The 20,289-nt window shown below is 37.5% G+C and overlaps 2 protein-coding genes across 3 annotated transcripts; one reads left to right on the top strand and one right to left on the bottom strand.

Moving 5' to 3' along the window:
* Nucleotides 1–3,323: 3,323 nt before the first annotated feature.
* LOC145132078 (peptidyl-prolyl cis-trans isomerase FKBP62-like) lies at nt 3,324–6,437 on the bottom strand. The gene is made up of 10 exons (XM_079066731.1): nt 6,116–6,437; nt 5,935–6,021; nt 5,203–5,463; nt 5,040–5,114; nt 4,876–4,956; nt 4,592–4,786; nt 4,433–4,507; nt 4,178–4,353; nt 3,588–4,097; nt 3,324–3,493 (listed from the first exon to the last, which is right to left on the bottom strand). Exons 1-10 carry the CDS (start codon nt 6,303–6,305, stop codon nt 3,440–3,442), a joined length of 1,704 nt encoding a protein of 567 aa, XP_078922857.1. The 5' UTR covers nt 6,306–6,437; the 3' UTR covers nt 3,324–3,439.
* Nucleotides 6,438–8,888: 2,451 nt separating this feature from the next.
* Nucleotides 8,889–12,951, top strand: LOC145133688 (zinc finger BED domain-containing protein RICESLEEPER 2-like). 2 transcript variants are annotated; one of them, XM_079068628.1, is made up of 4 exons: nt 8,889–9,145; nt 10,417–10,686; nt 10,757–12,585; nt 12,666–12,951. In XM_079068628.1, exons 3-4 carry the CDS (start codon nt 11,828–11,830, stop codon nt 12,688–12,690), a joined length of 783 nt encoding a protein of 260 aa, XP_078924754.1. In that variant the 5' UTR covers nt 8,889–9,145; nt 10,417–10,686; nt 10,757–11,827; the 3' UTR covers nt 12,691–12,951. The 2 variants fall into 2 exon arrangements, with proteins under 2 accessions (XP_078924754.1, XP_078924755.1); XM_079068629.1 differs by lacking the exon at nt 8,889–9,145 and adding an exon at nt 9,159–9,546.
* Nucleotides 12,952–20,289: the final 7,338 nt, after the last annotated feature.

The raw sequence follows: 20,289 nt of genomic DNA, 5'->3' as shown, positions 1-20,289 counted from the left end.
AATACATATAATTATCATGCATCACCATAAAAGAGTACCACAACTTGAATAAACCACGCTACCAAAAAAACGATACCCCAACGATATCAGATGTTGTCCTGGCTCATTGAGATCGACGTTTCAAGTGTCGTTCTAGATTTAAGTGGAATTTTAGAAGTAGATTTCACTGACCACACTTCCTTTAGAAAAGAGACTATCACTTACTTTATCGAATCATTTTTTTGTTGAATGTGTTTGATCTGGACAATTTCACTAACCACACTTCCAACATATCAACCGCTCCAAGGTCTCTTTCCAACACATCATAGTTTCCATATTCATATGAAGAATATGAAACTATTTTCCTTCAAAGACAATCAATTCAATTTTTTACTTTTTTGCCTTGATGCAACTATTCAATCTTTTTTTTTTGCAAAACTCCTTCATGAACATATACGAGAACATTCTTTGTGAGACACAGATGAATCATAATTACCGCACCACTGGAAATATGGCTAATTTCCCCGTCAACGTCTTATGTAACCCATATTGAATCTACACATCCTTGAATTGAACATGTCATAAACCAGAAAAATATATTTACATAATTACATTGAACATCAAGAAATTGAACTTTGTGTCGTATATGTATATCAAAACAAACATTAACACTAGAAAAATATGCATCAAACTTATATAATTAATACACCCAACAAATGATTTCCACAAACGAGAAAAACACATTTAAATTACTAAGTCTTTCCCAACTATAACCTTCCATAGGCATATACTACGCTTGACATGCATACAAAAGCGGTTTTTACTAGGTGTCCGGTGTGGCATCGGAACCACCTAGTTTCCATGTACGTGGTGATAATTTTTTCAAATTTTTTTTACCTATTGTGTTACTACGTAAAAAAATGGCAACTACGTAAAAAAAATTGTCACTCTATTGGATCAACGAATGCCAAAAATATATTTACAACCTAAAGTTATAATTAGTTTACAACTTAAGCTCATAATTATTAGTCCAAAAACCCTATTAATTTTGGCCCAAAAAAAACAAATAAGCCTAAGAAAAAAGCCCAATGGCATTTGTAAAATAGTCCAATTGGAAGTTTGGACTTGGTCCACTTGTAAAATAGTCCAACCGGCCGAAGGAAAAAAAACGTCGACTTGAGAGTTCAAAAGGCATTGTATTCGACAGAAGAAAAAAAAATCACTGCAGCGCTGCTTTCGTTCGACCATCCCATGAGCTCCATGGCTACCTAAATCCTAATGTTGTCTTCTTGATTCACTAGCAAAAATTGAATCTCATTGTTCAATTTGACTCCAAAGACTCCAAGTAATCTCCAATGCCTAGCCTAAGGGGGTGTTTGGGATTACTTTTCAAGATCAAAAGTCCTTTTTGCTGAAGGACTAAGGACTTTTTGTGAAAGGAGCTCTTTAAAAAATGTTTGGATTAGTAAAAGAAATTGTGTTAACTTTTACATGTAAACTTACAAAAAGTCACAAAAAGTCATGTTTTTGTGACTTTTTGAAAGCCCTTATTTTCCTCTATGCAAAAGTCATTTTCAAAAGGACTTTTCTATTACCCAAACATTTTTTGTTTATTTTTTGATTTTTTAGAAAAGTTAGAAGCCAAAAGTCATTCTAAAAGTAACCCCAAACACCCTCTAAGAATAAAGCAAGTAAGTTGAAATTTTACCAATTTGTTTAGATTGAAATCGAAATTGCTATGTTTTTATCTTGAATTGTTGAAATTGCTATTGATGTTATTGACTTGTTGTTTGATTTGGTGAAATAAAATTGCTATGACTCAACTCTCAATCTTATTGTCTTTATTGACTTATCTTGAATTGTTGAAATTGCTATTTTTCTATTGATGTCATTGACCAATTTGGTATGCTTTTATTGAAGCAATTGGATGATTTGATGAAAGTAGTAGTAATTTAGTTTGATGAAAGCAAGTAAGTTGAAATTTTACCAATTTGTTTAAATTGAAATCGAAATTGCTATGTTTTTATCTTGAATTGTTGAAATTGCTATTGATATTATTGACTTGTTGTTTGATTTGTTGAAATAAAATTGCTATGTCTCAACTCTCAATCTTGTTGTCTTTATTGACTTATCTTGAATTGTTGAAATTGCTATGTTTCTAATGAAAGTGGTGAATTATCTTCCCAAACTCCAATCACCAATCAATCAATTCATTCGGTTTCAAAAGATGTTGCAAAGAAGACAAATTTAAATTGTTGTTATGTTTTTAAACTTTTTATGTAATTGATCGCTTTTTTTTTTATTAGACGTAATGAATTATTTTTCGGTTTTATATTATGTTTGTTCAGAAAAAAAGAATTCGACAACACCTACCATCAATTCTTGCGTCCGCCCCTACATGCATATACTTTTTTATTGTACACAAGATAGTCTACCAAATGTTTGTTTCAAGATACAAAGACACCCACCAACCACCAATACGACAATAGAAATTCGTTTATTCATAGCATTTTACAAAACTCTAAAACTCACACATATACCTCAAAAATGGAAATGTCTACCTCCAAAATCTTCTAGAAATGTCTCACGCTTCTTTAAATCAAAATGGATGACTAAGACGGGTGGTAGCAGGCAACGCGCTTGCGCGTTTTTCAGACGTGACAATCAAAAAACGGCGTTATAACGCCTTGTATATCGCCCCCCTCTCATGTTATTTGATGTTATGTTAAAAAATATTATCATGGCCACGTGAAGTAACGTAAGAATTAACCAATCAAAAACCTAATTTCTTTCTAACTCTCTTTGTATGTTATAACATTTACACATTATTTCCTACATAAATCAAATGGTATTAAAGATGACATGACATGTGAGATGGCAAATTTTGGGTATGATAACATGTCTTTAACAATAAACATTGCAACTCTTCAAAAGCCTATTTCAATTTTTAAATCATTTTCATTACAAAAAACACCCACTTTGCCCGGTCATTGATGTTATAAGCCTAAGAAAAGATGAACTTGATCATTTTTTCATCCGACTTAAAGTGTCTTTCAAGTCATGTGAAAAAGAAAGAAAAAAACTTTATTTTTTTCTCATTTTCACCTTTAGCGACCTATCCAATAATTAATTAGAATGAAACTAAACAAATGTACAACCAAGAAAATCAAAAATCCGATAGAGCCCCAACACTTTTGTTCAAGAGAGCAAGTTGCCTTGTATATATGACTATGTTGGTAAGTTGGTTGGTTATGCATTATTATTCATGAAGATATATATTATCACGTGTTCAAAATTTCTCATCAAATCTAAAACATAAAACAATCTTTAATGATCTCAAAGCATGAGCTTAAACGATAAATCTTTATTCACTGAAATGTATCCTCATTCATCACGATTTAGGCCTCCAAACAACCAATAAAAAAAAGGTGATGGAAATGGAAATGGGAACCTTTGTTTATTACGCCTTGCTGTCGATAGTCATTGGAGCAACCTCCTTGGGAGCCATCTTCTTCTGCACCAATACCAAAACAATCACATTTGGATATAATCAAACATCCCACAACACAAAAGTCAAAAGTCAAAAGTCAAAAACAAGCAATACTTACTTTTGAATCAGCTCCCGATAGCTTAGCAAACATATTCCCATAAAACTTAGCATCCTTCTTATTATACTCCCTCATCTTCTCCTTCAACACCTTATACTCCATCTTCACATCCCTATTCTCAGGCTCTATTTCAAGTGCCTTTTTTATATCAATTTCAGCCAAATCCAAATCACCAACATTAATATACGCTTGAGCTCTCCTGTACAACGCCTTCACATTCCTGCTCTCCATTTCCAACACCTTCGTGCATAGCTTCTCTGCCTCTTTATACTCCTTCATCTTCAGCTTACAAGCTGCATTGTTCAGATTGCAGGAAACCTTCAACACTTTCGCTTGCTTCTTTTCTTCCTCACTAAAAGAAGCGTCATAGTCAATGTACTTCACACCCTTCTCATATCTCTTCGAAGCTTTCTCATATTTCCCAGCTTTAAACAACATGTTCCCTTCTTCCTTCTTTTTCCCAGCTGCTTCGATCTTTTCTGGGGTGATCATATCCCATGATTCTTTTTCCTGCAAGAAAAAATAGCAATGTGTGTCAATTACCCTTTACTGGAAATAACTTAGTATTGAGATGAAATTACTAAACTGACCTTCACAAAAGAGATAAGCTCGATTTCATAGATGACAGTAGAATTGGGAGGAACAACTGCTAATTCTTGCTTGGACTCTGAAGAACCAAATGCATACTCAGGTGCGATTGTGAGAACAGCTACTTCGCCTTTCTTCATTGTTAACACAGCTCTATCAAGCCCATCGATTACTTGCTCTGTGAAATATAGAGTATTGAGTACAATTGAATTTCAAGTATGGAACTTTATCAAGATTCTTGATGTTTTTATATATACCTTCGTCTGTTTTGAAATCAAAAGGGTCGGCTTTAAAGAATATGGTGCCATCTTGCAGCTTACCAATCAATGTCACTATCAATTTAAAAACCAAATTTTCAGAAACCAATGTGTTATATACTAAATTGTCAAATTATAATGAAAAGACCCACAAGTTACATTGAACAATAGCTCCTTCATTTGGGCGCTCATATCCTTCTCCTTCTTTCAAGATTTTCTTCACAACCTTTTTGTCAGTGGTAATGTTTGAGACGATATTCCATGATACAAGCTCTAAAGTAATTTGAAGTGTAGCATTTGCTGGAACTCCAGTTTCATTACCCGAAGCTTGTTTCCCCTTCTCCCCAAATCCATCTGCAACCATGAAAAAACTAAGTCATAACTCATAACTAGCAACGAAATTAACTTTGATTTAAAAGCGTACTTGAAAGAAACACACTTACATTGAGGTTTAACTGTAAGAACGGCCTTTTCTGCTTTCTTCATTGTTTTCACAGCCTTTGACAACGCAGGGCAGAAGTGTCCTGAAGAAACAATGACGTCAGCAATAAACAAAAGCAACCACCACAACAGGAGTAGAAGAGTATTGATCATCCAGGGAAATTACCATCTTGGACAGTGAACTCTACTCCATCAGCTTTTGCGACTAAAGTCCCATCCTCAAGTCGAACTTCATAATTCACTGCAGAACCATTAGCAATGAACGCGGTGAGTTCAAATCAACAACATGTTTGTGTATCAAAAGGTTATGGTGATAACAAAAGAGATACCTAAAACTTCATCAAGGTCCTTTGGGTTCTCCCACTTCTCTCCTTTCTTAACAATCTTCTTGAAGATTCCGCCATCCTTGCAAATGTCCTTGACACTAGACCAGGAAAGTAGTTGTACATCGAACTGTAGAGTGGCGTTTGGTGGGATGGTTGGAGGTGAACCAGAAGCGCCATATGCAAGCTCAGCAGGAATGGTGAAGAGTGCATTCTCACCCTTCTTCATTGTTTTGATTCCCTGATCCCATCCTTTAATTACTTGACCTATCAATAGTGAGCAATAGTGTCATTTATTGATATAAATAACACAACACAAGAAGTGCGGACTGTTTCATTTATTGAAATATGTTTTCATGGTTGAGAATTTATATATCCTATTCGACGCAAGTAATGAGCAGACAAGATGTGCATTGGATCATATCAAAGCTTCATAGTGATTTAAAACAAAATAAACATCATGAAAGTTTTAGCAATAAGTTCATCTAGATTGAAAAAACAAAACCTAATCGCCGTTGACAGCTAATCTAAGGTACCGAGAATCAATCAAGGATAACGATCATTTATATTTGTCACTAGTGCATCTGCATTAGATGAATAAACATGAAAAACTATCTATTAAGAGCACCATAACGAGCATACTCTATCAAATAGACATCACGAAATAAGATCGTCAATGATTTAAGACTCAGAAGAAGAAGATAGATAACTACATATCGTAAGAACGAGAATCCTCACCTTGACCGAGAGTAAACTTGAACGGAGTTCCTCTATCACGGCTGGAATCGAACTGAGTCCCGTCAAGCAAGGTTCCAGTATAATGTACTGTAACATATTCGAATTGAAATCAAAATCAATACAATTACGAGTTCGAAGATAAATAATAATCAGCAAAACCAGCATCAATGCTGAATTATACCTTCGACCTCATCGCCATTTTCTGGAGTCTCCCAACTTTCACCTTCCTTAAGAAGTTTCTTCTTCAAACCTTGATCACCGATCTCCTTTTCCTCGCCAACCTTTAATGTCCCCGGAGCATCATACGGCGTATCATCCATCATTTCATCGTTCATTGCTCCAGCTGCGGGAAAGTCAAAATCATCCTCCATTGTGCTATACCGATATCAAATCTCGCTGCTATAATGCAAAATCGACAAGCAAAAAAAAATCGTGAATCCGAGAGAAATGATTGTATGTATGAGGAAAATCGAGATTTTGAGGCTTTTATAGACAGGTGGCTGTAAATGTAAAAGGGTTCTAGAGGGTTCCGAAAGGGGTTAGTTACTTAGACGAAGAAAAAAAAGAGGTGAAGAAGGGCCAGGATCATTCGAGAGAGATCACGTTTACGTTTGCAGGAGTACGTTATCCTCTGTGTTGCGGATCACAGATTCGTTGTTGGAGACGCAACGGTGTGAATCGAACGGCAAGCAAACCACGTGTTCTTGTTTTCTTTTTGGAACCGGTCATGTTCTTTTCATCAAAGAGCTTAGATTACTCTTCATCACTAGAAACTGCAATAAAATCCCTAATATTGGTATCATAATCGATTTAGCTCTTATATATTTTTTTATTCAATTAAGTCTCAAATACCGGTAATCGTATTCAATTTAACCATTTGACCCGGTCAGCAGGTTATCCAACTTTCAAAAATTACATTTTCGGCCCAGATTTCAAAATTTATTACAAATTTGGTTCAAAATTTACACTTTTAGCCCAGATTTTAAAGTTTTTTACAATTTTGGTCCAAAATTTACCCTTTTTGCCCAAATTTTAGAATTTTATTATGAATTCATCCTAACTTTAGTTTTCTTTACAACTTTTTTTCTCAAAAGTTTGTTTCTAATATGTTTTTTTCTTTAAAACTCATATTTATACAAAAAAAACATATTTTCATATAAAAATCTTATTTTTTCTATATAAAAACTTTTTTTAAAAACTTTTTTGTATATGAAATATCTAATTATAAAAATAGGTTTGGATTATTTGTGTGATTTCTCTTAAAAAATCAATTAAGAAATTAAAAGTAGCCCTAAATTATACTATTAAATTATAGTTTTTCAAAAACTAGTTACACTCATTTTAATATTATTTATTTGTTCTTTAATCACATTTATAGGAAAAGTTTAAATAATAGAAGATGCTACATATTGAAAACTTCATATTTTTTGTTTCTCGCTGAATACATGTTCATACATATAGTTCATCATCACTTTGGATTTCTTTATTTAAACTTCTTTGTAAAATCGGATTCATGTGTCAATTTTGTTTGTTGTAATAACAAAAAATAACTATCTAGAATGGAGCAATTGTCATTTGTCGATAAGGAGGTTTTTGGCAGAAAAGGGCATTTAACAAATGTAAAAAAGTATTACAAACGTTGATAATTATAACTCCTGCTGAAATCAATATGGATTGTCATATATGAGATTAGAACAACTTTACATACCTTTCGTCATATATATGTGATCGAAGGTATGATTTAATTTACGAAGATGCAACAGATTGAAAAATACATATAAACAACTATATTAAAATCTCATAGAAAAAGGAATACACACTAAATAGAACACATATTAAAATCTCTATATTAATAGTATAATTTAGGGTTACTTTTAATTTAGGGTAATTAGTGTAACTAGTTTTTGACAAACTATAATTTAATAGTATAATTTAGGGTTACTTTTAATTTCTTAATTGATTTTTTAAGAGAAATCACACAAATAATCCAAACCTATTTTTATAATTAGATATTTCATATACAAAAGTTTTTAAAAAAAGTTTTTATATAGAAAAAATAAGATTTTTATGTGAAAATATGTTTTTTTTTGTATAAATATGAGTTTTAAAGAAAAAACATATTAGAAACAAACTTTTGAGAAAAAAAGTTGTAAAAAAAACTAAAGTTAGGATGAATTCATAATAAAATTCTAAAATTTGGGCAAAAAGGGTAAATTTTGGACCAAATTTGTAAAAAAAAATTTAAAATCTTGGCCAAAAATGTAAATTTTGGACCAAATTTGTAATAAAGTTTGAAATCTGGGCCAAAAATGTAATTTTTGAAAGTTGGATGACCTGTTGACCGGGTCAAAGGGTTAAATTGAATATGATTACCGATATTGGGGACTTAATTGAATAAAAAAAAATATAAAGGCTAAATCGATTATGAGGCCAATATGTAGGGACTTTATTGTAGTTTTCCCAAAATCAAATGAAATTAATTTAAAAATCAATTTCTCTCTCTCTTCCACTCTAATTAAGTCCAACTTTTCACACATAAAATGACATTTGGCCTAACGGTAAGGAATGACTCTCTCAAATGAGAGATCATAGGTTCAAGTTTCACTAGGAGATATAAATGGTATTTAGGATTAGATTAGGAGTAGGATAGATTTTCGTTTAAAAAAATAAACAATTTCATCAAATTGTTGATTATGTTGGACAACTCGTATTTCTCATTCATCATATTCATTCGATGAGTTTTCATTATGAGACATTTCCAAAAATATAAGAAATGAAGAGTTAAAGGTGGTGTTTGTTTTTTTTTTCAAAAGCTCTTCTCGATCATTTTTGTATGCGCCTCGCAGACAAGGCGCAAACTTTTATCCTCGCAGGGTGTTTGTTTTTTCGAAAAGCTGAGATCTAAAAACGTTTGCGCGAGGTCTTCACAACATAGACATAGACTACCCATTTCTCAAATCTGCGGGCTTTCGACCTAAAAAAAACGTCCCATACTTTCTATTCCCTTGAACGAACTCGCTCATCTGATACATCTCCATCGACGCCTCAACCCTCGACCCCCTGCCTCACTCCACCACCAATCTCCGATCAGACAAGGTTGTGCTCTCGATTGTTGATGTCGTCCCTTGTGAAGCCACCACTGTTAGCCATCTCCTCCCCACCGGCCAAAGATCGTCACAACCCACAGCCGCACCGGAGACTTTCCATAGAGGTTCGTTCCTGCTTCTTTTGTCTTTTTTTTTCTTTTCCTGTTGTCTCTTTCATTCGTTTTTCCCTTCTTGCTGTTGATTTTTTTGCTGCTGCCGAAGCTTCCTTTCTTCTCCCTTTGTATTCTGGTATATGACAGAATTAGAACTCAAAAACTCTCGGCTTTTTTGCTGATGATGGTGGTGGCGGCAATTTGATGGAGTGATGAAAGTTTGAAGATGAGTAGTTTATGGTTAATTTTTAGCTTCGTTTGTAAACTCTCATGGTTTCTTTCAACTCCTCAAGTTTCTGAATTCTAGAGCTGTCATCACCAAATACCTTGCTATCCAATATTCATCTCTATCGGCGACTTTTGACTAATATTTGCTTCTACAATAGTCAATTTTGGCATACAACTGGATTATGGTAAAAAAAATATGTTCATATCTTTTCTTTACGTATCAATTTTGGCAGCCAAAACAAAATTAGGAATCACTTTTTTTATCGTTATGATGTTAATTGTACTGTACCCATTTTTTTGGCATTGATTGGACTCAAAATTTCCTTTTACTGCTATGATTTTGGAAGTAAAAGAAAATATGGTATCAATTTGATTTGTTGCTATTGATGAACTTGAATGATAATTTTGAATGTCACTTGTACTGTATCAATTTGGGAATCAAAACAAAAATCAGGAATGGAATTGTATTGTACTGATTTTTTGAAGTAAATATGTATCACAAATTAGTTTTTATTTTTCTGCATTTATTGAGAGATTTTATAATTTCAAGAATTAATTGAGTAATTTTTTGAAGTAAACATAGTTTGTATTTTTCTACACTTATAAAGTAATTTTTTGCACTTAGCTTTAATATTGAGTGATTTTAATTGATAAAAACACTATTTTTTGCGTGAAATAACAACATACATTCAACCATTTGTGTGCAGTTTTTTAGCCTTAATATTGAATGATTTTAAAGTGTTAAAAACGTTGTTTTTTTGCATAAAATAGCAACGTACATTCAAGTAATTTTTCTGCACTTAGCTTTAATATTGAGTGATAAAAGCACTATTTTTGCGTGAAATAATAACATACATTCAACCATTTGTGTGCAGTTTTTTAGCCTTAATATTGAATGATTTTAAAGTGTTAAAAACGTTGTTTTTTTGCATAAAATAGCAACGTACATTCAAGTAATTTTTCTGCACTTAGCTTTAATATTGAGTGATTTTAAGTGATAAAATCACTATTTTTTTGCGTGAAATAACAACATACATTCAACCATTTGTATGCAGTTTTTTAGCCTTAATAGGAGGCTACGACGGGTTTTCAAGGGGAGGTTGGTGCACTTGAAGGCACTTTGAAACATGTTGTCCATGCTAAGAAACAACACTTATATAGAAGTAGGGGAAAGGGAGATTGCTACCAAAACGTATTGGCAATTTGTGACTTCAATATAATTTTTACATTTGTTGTGGCCGGGTGGGAAGGGGTAGCGCATGAATCTAGAATATTATCAGAAGCAGTAGTCGATCCACAAGCATCATTCCCGTTTCCACCATCAGGTAAGTTTTTGTTTTTTTAAATATTTTTATCTTAGTTTGAAAATTGATTAGTGTTTTGTATTCTTTACAGACAAATATTATCTTTGTGATGCGGTGTATGCACACACTCGAGGATTTATGGCCCCTTATCATAATGTGAGGTATTGACTTGGAGATTTTCGTCACAGACGTGCATTGACCAATAAAGAAAAATTTAACCATGTACATGCAAAACTTCGGAATGTCATTGAGCGTGCTTTTGGTGTTTTGAAAGCACGATTCCCTAGGCCTGTCGAAAAAAACCGAAACCCGTTCTACCCACCCGACCCGTTCCGAATTCGGGTAGAATGGGTCGGGTAGAGCGGGTAACGGGTATGAACATTTGGGTAATAGGTTAACCCGATAATCATATAGGTCGGGCTTAAGGTATGAATATTAATTTTCGGGTATACCCGAATACCCGAATTCGTTTTTTAAATAATACCCAATATACATTAAAGTTTAATGATTAAACATGAGTCGGAGGTAGTCTGTAGTCAGGTAGGCACGTTTCAAAAAAAACCCTTCGGTTTCATCTTATGATCGATGCAAGCAAATACGGCGCTAAGCAATCCCACGCAATCGCAAATCGCAGTTCTCACTATCGTCTCAACGTTAAACCCTCATTGACTCCATCTGATCACGCTTCGGTTTCTTCCTTCTCCATCTGATCACGCTGAAAAGTCCCAGTTTCCTTGAACCTTGATCGATCAAAAGACGGTTCGACTGTTCGAGTATGCAATCACAATCATAATCATAGGTTAATAACCCGATTGAGATAATTAGATGGGCGGTAAAGTGGATTAGGCAATCACCTTCAAGAATTGGCAAATTCACCAAGTTTGCCAAGCTTGTTAATCCGGGTACAACGAAACACTCGGTAAGAGATGTTCCAACAAGATGGAATTCTACTTATCGTATGTTGAATATTGCCCAAGCTTATGAAAAAACTTTTGAGAGATACGATCTAGAGGAATATGAGTTTCGTTCCGACATTGAAAAGGCGGGTTTATCGATTCCTTCACCGGGCGATTGGCAACATGTTAGGCATTTGTGTCATTTTTTAAAACCATTTTGTGATGTTACTGAAAGGATTTCCGGGACACTATATGTGACATAAAACATGTGCATTGAAGATATTTATTCCATTCGTACACTCTTGGATGATGCTATTTCCGATGCTAGCCTTTGTGATATTGCATTGGCAATGAGAGTAAAGTTTGATAAGTATTTTGGCGATGTAGAAAAAATGAATTTATTGCTCTACTTTGCTTTGATTCTTGACCCGAGGAACAAAGTAAAGTATTTGGCTATACTACTTGAGGATCGTTATGGAAAAGAAAAGATGGAGGAGAAAAAGAAATATATTATGGATTCTATGTATGAATTATATAATGATTACATTAGAATTCATTCTCCAAGTACTACTTCTAGTACTATCGGGTCTAGTAATTCATCGTTGATTTTAGGGAAATACCAAAATTTGGATGCTACGACACCAAAACCACCATTGAGAAATAAACTAAGAGAAAAGATGAAAACAAACATAGTTGAATCAATTGGCGAGTTAGAAAAGTATTTGAAAGAAAGTGTTGAAGAAGATTCGTCAATGTTTAACATTTTAGATTGGTGGAAAGTGAATAGTCCAAGATTCTCGATTCTATCATTGATGGCTAAAGATTTGTTTGTTATTCATGTCTCGACTGTGGCTTCGGAATCTGTTTTTAGCACTAGCAGGAGGGTTTTGGATCCGTATAGGAGTTCTTTGACTCCTAAGATTGTCGAAAGTATAATTTGTACCCAAGATTGGCTTCGGGGTGGTATAAGTGACAACATCAATTTTGAACAAGATTGGGAAAACCTACAAGAAATTGATAAAAGGTAGTTGTTTATCTTTAATATTTTTTTAATATTTTGACATGTTATGTTTTGTTCTTTTAATGCTTATACTATTTGTATAGGATTGGGAGAAGTTGGTACGTCTAATTAGAGCTCGGATTGGATATGGAAATGAATGTGGCAACGTGAAGATGCAAGATTGATGAATATTTTTGTGAAACTAAGAATCATTTGAAGATGATTTGAAACTTGGTTATGTTTTGAATTGGGTTATGACTTATGAATTTTACTCTTTTGTTATGTTTAGACTTTTATTGTTTAGTTGGGTTGTGTTTAGACTTTTATTGTTTAGTTGGGTTATGACTTATGTATTTTGTTCGTTCAACCGTGATGATATTATTGATGTTATTATTATATGTCCTTTTTTTTTGGTAAAACAACAAATTCCCTAGGATAGGTATGTGAAATTATTTTGTTTGGTATTATTATCCGTATCAAGCATCACGACATCACCACATTTGACCTTCTTAACTTTCAGTTTTCGACTTATTATCATCTTCTTTTTGGTTCATTAAGTTTTATTATTTGAAATATCAAATTTATAAACATAATATACAAGGTAAACAAAAATAAAACCAAACATCAATAAGAAGTATTTTTGTTATAAAATGATGAACTGTTGTAATCTATAATAATTACACCACGAATTCTTCAAGCACACTTGAAACTCTTTAATTAAAAAAAGTGAAACTTAAGAAATTTTCGGGTATACCAAATAATTACCCGACCCGACCTCAAACCCGAATACCCAAAACCCGATAACCCGAATTACAATATAGGTCGGGTATCGGGTATTATTTTTTTAAGGAAATACCCGTTCTACCCGAAACCCGAAAATTTTACCCGATCAACACCCCTATGATTCCCAATATTGAAGATGATGGCACCATTTCCGTTTATTACACAAAGAAACATTGTCATGGCATGTTTCGCGCTTCATAATTTTATAAGGAAAGAATGACTGAGTGATGAGTATTTTGCACGATATGATGAACGTCTAAATAACAATGTGGCCGTTGATGCTGATGAAGATGAGATTCCAATACGTGATATTGCAGCAGACCGTGAATATATGACTCGGTTACGAGATGAAATTGTTGAGCAGTTGATGCACAATATAGATTGAATTGTTTTAAATGAAATGTTATTATAAAACCAATTTTTTTATTGTATGACTAATTTAGATGCATGAATTTTATTTTTAGTGTTGTATGACTATTATTATTAAAATTTTGGTATTGAAAAATCATTTTAAGTTTGTAAAATCATTTTATTTAAAATTCAGTTTATTTCATCAGCCTGCAAACGTTAAAAAACAAACAATCTTTTTATTGCAGACTGCAGACGCTTGGTCCACCTCTTCTGCTGCAGAGACTTGCAAATGTGATCCGCAGACTGCAGACATTTTGGCTTCAGAAAAACAAACAGCACCTTAGTATTGGATATCAAAGTATGCATGTGCTATATTCTATTTATACTAGAAAATAATGATTTATATTTTGTTATAATTATAAATTTAAGGTAATGTTAAATTATTTTATCTACATAAAATCCAAGCATCTAATACAAAGATGACACATGGAATTAAAGATACCGTTCGATTTTCTAAATGATAAAATGAAAATGACAGCTCTATGTTCAATAAAGATGATATTGGCAGCTCTATATTCAGTAAAGACGACACTGACAAATCTATGTTCATAAAAAATGATATTGACACTCCATGTGAACAACAAAATTACTTAATAAATATATTACAAATACATGAAATATAAAAATACAATATCTTACAAATACGTGAAACACAAAACTACATAATAAAATATCTTACAAATAATGAAATATAAAAGTACAATATCTTAGAAATGCATTAAAATACTAACTGAAAATAAAACACATATTGAATTGTAATTAGTTTCCGGGTTATTGTCACTGTAGCCCAACAAAGTTACGTATAATGGTTTAAATGGTCCCTCGTGACTATTTTTTGCATTTTAAGGGCATATACTTCTAATTTCTGGTTTTAAAAGGGCACTTTTGGAAATATGAAGGGGTCACCCAGTGACCCTCATCCCACGCAACAATTTTCCAATTCCACGTATTATCCAATTAGATTAATTAAGTCCACATCAATGCCACGTGTATATAGGAGTTAATGAAACATATTGTGCGTTTTAAACCCCTCAAATGTCTCTTTCGAACTCTTTCTTCTGTAACATCCTCATCCAAATTCGTTGTTCAACTTTTCTTCGGTCCTACCCTTTTCTTCAAGTTGTAACGACATGATTTTTCAAACAAAATTTTCAATTTTAAAACTCATAAAACAAATGTCTCATCATTAATTCTCAAAAACAACCAACAAGTTTTCAACACAATTATTCAACAGGATCCACAATCATAACTCGATATCAAGAGTGTGTGTACAATCACGCCGGTGCCTTCCCGCGATCCTCAGAAGTACCTGAAACACATAACACATAACACGGTAAGCACGAATGCTTAGTGAGTTCCCCAAAATACCACATACAACAAATTCGCCACTCGAGGCTATACTCTGTAGGACCCTCCGACCCATGTGTCTCAGCGGGACCCTCCAGTCCCGTAGCTCGTTGGACCCTCTGGTCCGGTCTAGCTCGTTGGACCCTCCAGTCCGGTCTGATTGAGAACCCTCTGGCCTCATAGTTCGTTGGACCCTCCGGTCCGGTCTAAGCAACAATAATATAGCATACAATACATGTCACACAATCATGTATAACTCAACAAGCACATAAGACCCTATGGTCACACATAACTACCACTCTAGGTAAAGTATAGTGAAAAGACTCACCTCGAACTAACTCGGAATAATCTCGGACTCAAATCTCCGGTCTAGCCTCCGTCTAATACACACAACAGAAATTCTTATTTAATAACAGCACTCAATAAGCTAGACAACCCCCCATGTTCTCACAGAAGGGTAAAAGACCATTTTACCCCTTCATGAGTCCAAAAGTCCACTTGTTGACCGAAACCTAAAAGTCAACAAAAGTCAACGCCTGCGAGTATGCTGCGCGTACCAGATCCTTACGTTGGGCGTACTCGACCGCTACGCTGATATTGGGTTGCTTGAACCCTACGCCCCGTGTACTGGGATTTACGCTCAGCGTACGTCCCAGTTCCACTCTTATCTCACTTATGGTCTTAATCAGTTAAGATCTTGGCTCAAAATACAGATCTGGACCCCCTACAGTCTCTTAATCCATAAAGTCGAAGACTTTTTGCCTTTGCATGACTGGTTTGGCTTTAATCACTCAAAACCTTCATCCATTTTCTTCCTTAAGCTCATATCCCATGCATGGTTAGTTCTTAATGACCAAGATTGGATTTTTATGACCTTATAACACGAAATACACTAGCAAGGGACATATCTCGGTCCTTAGGGCTCATCAACTCACAAAGCCATCAACTTTTGGGACAAAAACCCTAAAACACCCCATATATGAACACAAAACAAAAAAAGGAAGAAAGCTTGAAGCTTTATACCTCCAATAGAAGCTTCCCACACTACTAAGCTCAGATCCAAGTGCTTGGGCTCTTACTCCTTCTTCTCCAAAGCTTACTTTCCACTCCTAATGCTCAAGAACACACCAACAAGATCTCCAAGTCACTCTCTAGCTACAAGAACGAGGATTAGGGTTTTGGATGGACAAGTCTCTGGAAATGGTGGCCAACAATGAGGCCATAACGTTCTTTAAATAGGGGGCTCACTTAGAATTAGGGTTTCATTCTGGGCCTGGTACGCCCCGCGTACTAGGCAACCTCCGCGTCATGAATACGCTCACGAGTACGCGCGACGTACTCTCTATTACGCCCAGCGTACTCGATTATCACACAAACTACACAAGGGCTAAAACTGACAACTAAGGAAAGAAGAAGGGCCAAGGAGATATACCTGATTTCGGGATGTTACAATTCTCCCCCACTAGAATCAGACTTCGCCCTCGAAGTCTTGCTCCGCAAATAACTCGGGGTACTGCTCCCGCATCTCCGACTCCGGTTCCCAAGTCAAATCGGACCCCTTCCGATGTTGCCATTGGACCTGAACCAGAGACACTTCCTTGTTTCTCAGAACCTTCACCTTCCGATCTAGGATCGCGATCGGCCTCTCGATGTAATTCAGGCTCGCATCCACCTGAATGTCCTCTAATGGTACTACTACCGTCTCATCAACCACACACTTCCGCAACTAGGACACGTGGAAAGTGCTATGGATCTGGCTCAACTCCTCAGGTAGCTCCATCTGATATGCTACCTTGCCTACCCTGGCAATCACCCTGAAGGGTCCAATATATCGAGGCCCCAACTTGCCCCGCTTCCTAAACCGGATTACTCCTTTCCATGGGGAAACTTTCAGAAGCACAAAATCTCCGACCTGGAACTCAAGCTCGGATCGTCGTCTGTCCGCGTAACTCTTCTGATGACTCTGAGCCGTTTGCAACCTCTGTCTGACCTGCTGAATCTGCTTGGTCGTCTTCAGCACTATCTCAGTGCCGCCCATAACTCTCTGCCCCACCTCTCCCCAACATATGGGAGTACGACACCTCCTCCCATAAAGAAGCTCAAAGGGAGGCATACCGATGCTCGAGTGATGGTTGTTGTTATAGGAAAACTCAGCCAAGGGTAGGTATGTGTCCCAACTCCCACCGAAGTCCATAATGCATGCCTGAAGCATGTCCTCGAGCGTCTGAATCGTCCGCTCACTCTGTCCGTCTGTCTGTGGGTGGTAGGCGGTACTAAAATGCAATCGTGTTCCCAACTCCTCATGGAACTTCTTCCAGAATCTGGAAGTAAAACGCACATCCCGATCCGACACTATGGACGTCAGCACTCCATGCCAAGCTACCACCTCTCGCACATAAATCTCTGCCAGCCTCTCAGCAGAAGAGTTCTCACTAATAGCAAGGAAGTGAGCACTCTTCGTCAATCGATCCACAATCACCCAGATCGCGTCAACTCCACGCGCCGTCCTCGGTAATTTGGTGATAAAGTCTATCGAGATCTGCTCCCACTTCCACTGGGGAATCTCCAAAGGCTGCAATGGACCATGTGGACGTTGGTGCTCTACCTTGACCCGGCGGCAGGTCAAGCACCTCTCTACTACCCACGCGACGTCCCTCTTCATACAGGGCCACCAATAGTCTCTCTTCAGATCCAATTACATCTTAGTGGCCCCGGGATGGATCAAAAATCTCGACCTATGCGCCTCCTCCATCAGAGTGCTACGAGCTCCGCCCGTATAAGGCACCCAAATCCGACCTCGAAAGGTCATAAGTCCCCGGCTATCCATCACAAACTCGGATACCTGGCCGATCACCCGCTCCTTCTTGAGGTTCTCTGGTCTCATGGCCTCCGCTTCGGCCTCTCGAATGGTATCCAATACCGGAGTCATCACTGTCATCCTCATGCATATATCCCGAATCGAGGCACTCTCCGCCTTGCGGCTCAGGGCATCGGCTACCACGTTAGCCTTGCCCGGGTGATACAGAATCTCACAATCGTAATCTTTTACCACGTCCAACCACCTTCTCTGGCGCATATTCAGGTTAGGCTGATCCATCAGATACTTCAAGCTCTTGTGGTCCGTGTAAATGGTACACCGAACCCCGTACAAGTAATGGCGCCAGATCTTAAGGGCGAACACCACTGCCCCCAACTCTAAATCATGGGTGGGATACCTCGTCTCGTGAGGCTTCAGCTGCCTCGATGCATATACCATCACGTGTCCTCTCTGCATAAGCACTGCACCTAACCCTGATATAGATGCATCGCAGTAGACCACGAAGTCCTCCATTCCCTCAGGAAGAGATAACACTGGAGCTTCGCACAATCTTTGGCGAAGAGTCTCAAACGAGGTCTGTTGATCGGGACCACAAACAAAAGCAACGCCCTTCTGGGTCAACTTGGTGAGAGGAACAGCAATCTTGGAGAAATCTCTGATAAACCTCCGGTAGTAGCCGACCAACCCCAGATAACTCCTGATCTCGGTGGGGGATCGCGGCATCTCCCAACTCATAACCGCCTCAATCTTGGCCGGGTCGAATAAAATCCCATTCTGATTAACGAGGTGTCCCAAGAACTGGACCTCTCGTAACCAGAAATCACACTTGGAGAATTTGGCATAAAGCCTCTCCGATCTCAATACTCTGAGGACCTCCCTCAAATGCTCCTCATGCTGTTCTCTAGACCTCGAATATACCAAAATATTGTCGATGAACACGATCACCGAACGATCCAACATAGGCCTGCATACCCGGTTCATGAGATCCATGAGCGCTGCTGGTGCATTGGTGAGCCCGAAAGGCATCACCACAAACTCGTAATGCCCATAACGAGTTCTAAATGTTGTCTTCTGAATATCCTCCTCACGAACCCTCATCTGGTGATAACCAGACCTCAAATCGATCTTGGAAAACCAAGATGCACCCTGCAACTGATCGAACAGATCATCGATCCTCGGGAGTGGATAACGGTTCTTAACCGTCAGCTTGTTCAACTCCCGGTAATCAATGCACATCCGGTGCGAGCCATCATTTTTCTTGATAAAAAGGATCGGTGCTCCCCACGGCGAGCTACTCGGCCGGATAAATCCCTTTCCCAACAGCTCCTGAAGATGCGAGAATAACTCCTGCATTTCTGGCGGCGCAAGGCGATAGGGTGCCTTGGCGATAGGTGCCGCCCCTGGAAGCAAATCAATGCAAAATTCCACCTACCTCTCGGGAGGCACACCCGGTAACTCCTCCGGGAAAACGCCCGGAAACTCGCTAACCACCGGAACCTCAGCAACAATACTCGGTCTCTCCGTAACATCCCGCGTATCCGACACATACGCCAGGAAACCCATGCAACCCTGCTGCAAGCTCTGCCTCGCTCGAGCAGCCGAACAAAATGCTGACCCAGATCGGGTACCCTCGCCGAATACTGTAAGTACTCCCCCACTAGGGTTTCAGATGGTCACCACCTGACGCTCACAGACGATCATGGATCTGAATCGGCTCAACCAGTCCATGCCCACGATGACACAGACATCCCCCATCGCGATAGGTACCAAATCTATCGGAAACTCGACTCCAAAAATCTCAAGCACACATCCCCGGATCACATCAGTCGCAAAAACAGCATGCTCATCAGCTATGGAGACTCTCAAAGGTCGACTCAACGCCTCACGTCGGATACTGATGTGACGACTAAATGCTAGCGATACGAAAGATCGACTCGCACCCAAATCAAACAACACCAAAGCAGGTACAGAACTCACAAGAAAAGTACATAAACATATCACAAATAAGCACTATATATAAACAAAAGAATAAGCAAAAGATCACATACCAGCACAACATCGGGTGCTACGCAGACCTCCTCCGCTGTCAACTGGAAGGCTCTGCCGCGAACCTTCGGTGCCTCAGCCTTCACGGGCCGACTCTCTGTAGCTCGAGTGGTAGAAGGCGCAGAACCCTGCGCTGATCCCTGAAGCAACTATGGGCACTCGGCCTTCCTATGGCCAGTCTGGTTGCAATGGAAGCAAACCGAAAATCCCTTGGGGAAATCCCTCGCGATATGCCTCTCCTTCCCGCACTTGTAACACACACCTGCTCTGCATACCCCATCATGGCTCTTGCCGCACTTCCCACAAGTGCGGCCCTTCTGACC

Source organism: Lactuca virosa, chromosome 8 (genome assembly GCF_052849685.1).
Source record: "Lactuca virosa cultivar CGN04683 chromosome 8, Lactuca_virosa_CGN04683_v6, whole genome shotgun sequence".
NCBI lineage: Eukaryota > Viridiplantae > Streptophyta > Magnoliopsida > Asterales > Asteraceae > Lactuca > Lactuca virosa.
This window is presented reverse-complemented; position numbering and strand designations above follow the sequence as displayed.

What these genes read in the sequence shown, in the direction of transcription:
- LOC145133688 (XM_079068628.1), top strand. Translation starts at nt 11,828, where the DNA reads ATGTGCATTGAAGATATTTATTCCATTCGTACACTCTTGGATGATGCT. An exon ending in CTACAAGAAATTGATAAAAG is followed by an intron (nt 12,586 to 12,665) that starts GTAGTTGTTTAT and finishes CTATTTGTATAG; the next exon opens with GATTGGGAGAAGTTGGTACG.
- LOC145132078 (XM_079066731.1), bottom strand. Translation starts at nt 6,305, where the DNA reads ATGGAGGATGATTTTGACTTTCCCGCAGCTGGAGCAATGAACGATGAA. An exon ending in AAATGGCGATGAGGTCGAAG is followed by an intron (nt 6,022 to 6,115) that starts GTATAATTCAGC and finishes AATATGTTACAG; the next exon opens with TACATTATACTGGAACCTTG. An exon ending in TGAAGGAGCTATTGTTCAAT is followed by an intron (nt 4,508 to 4,591) that starts GTAACTTGTGGG and finishes TTAAATTGATAG; the next exon opens with TGACATTGATTGGTAAGCTG.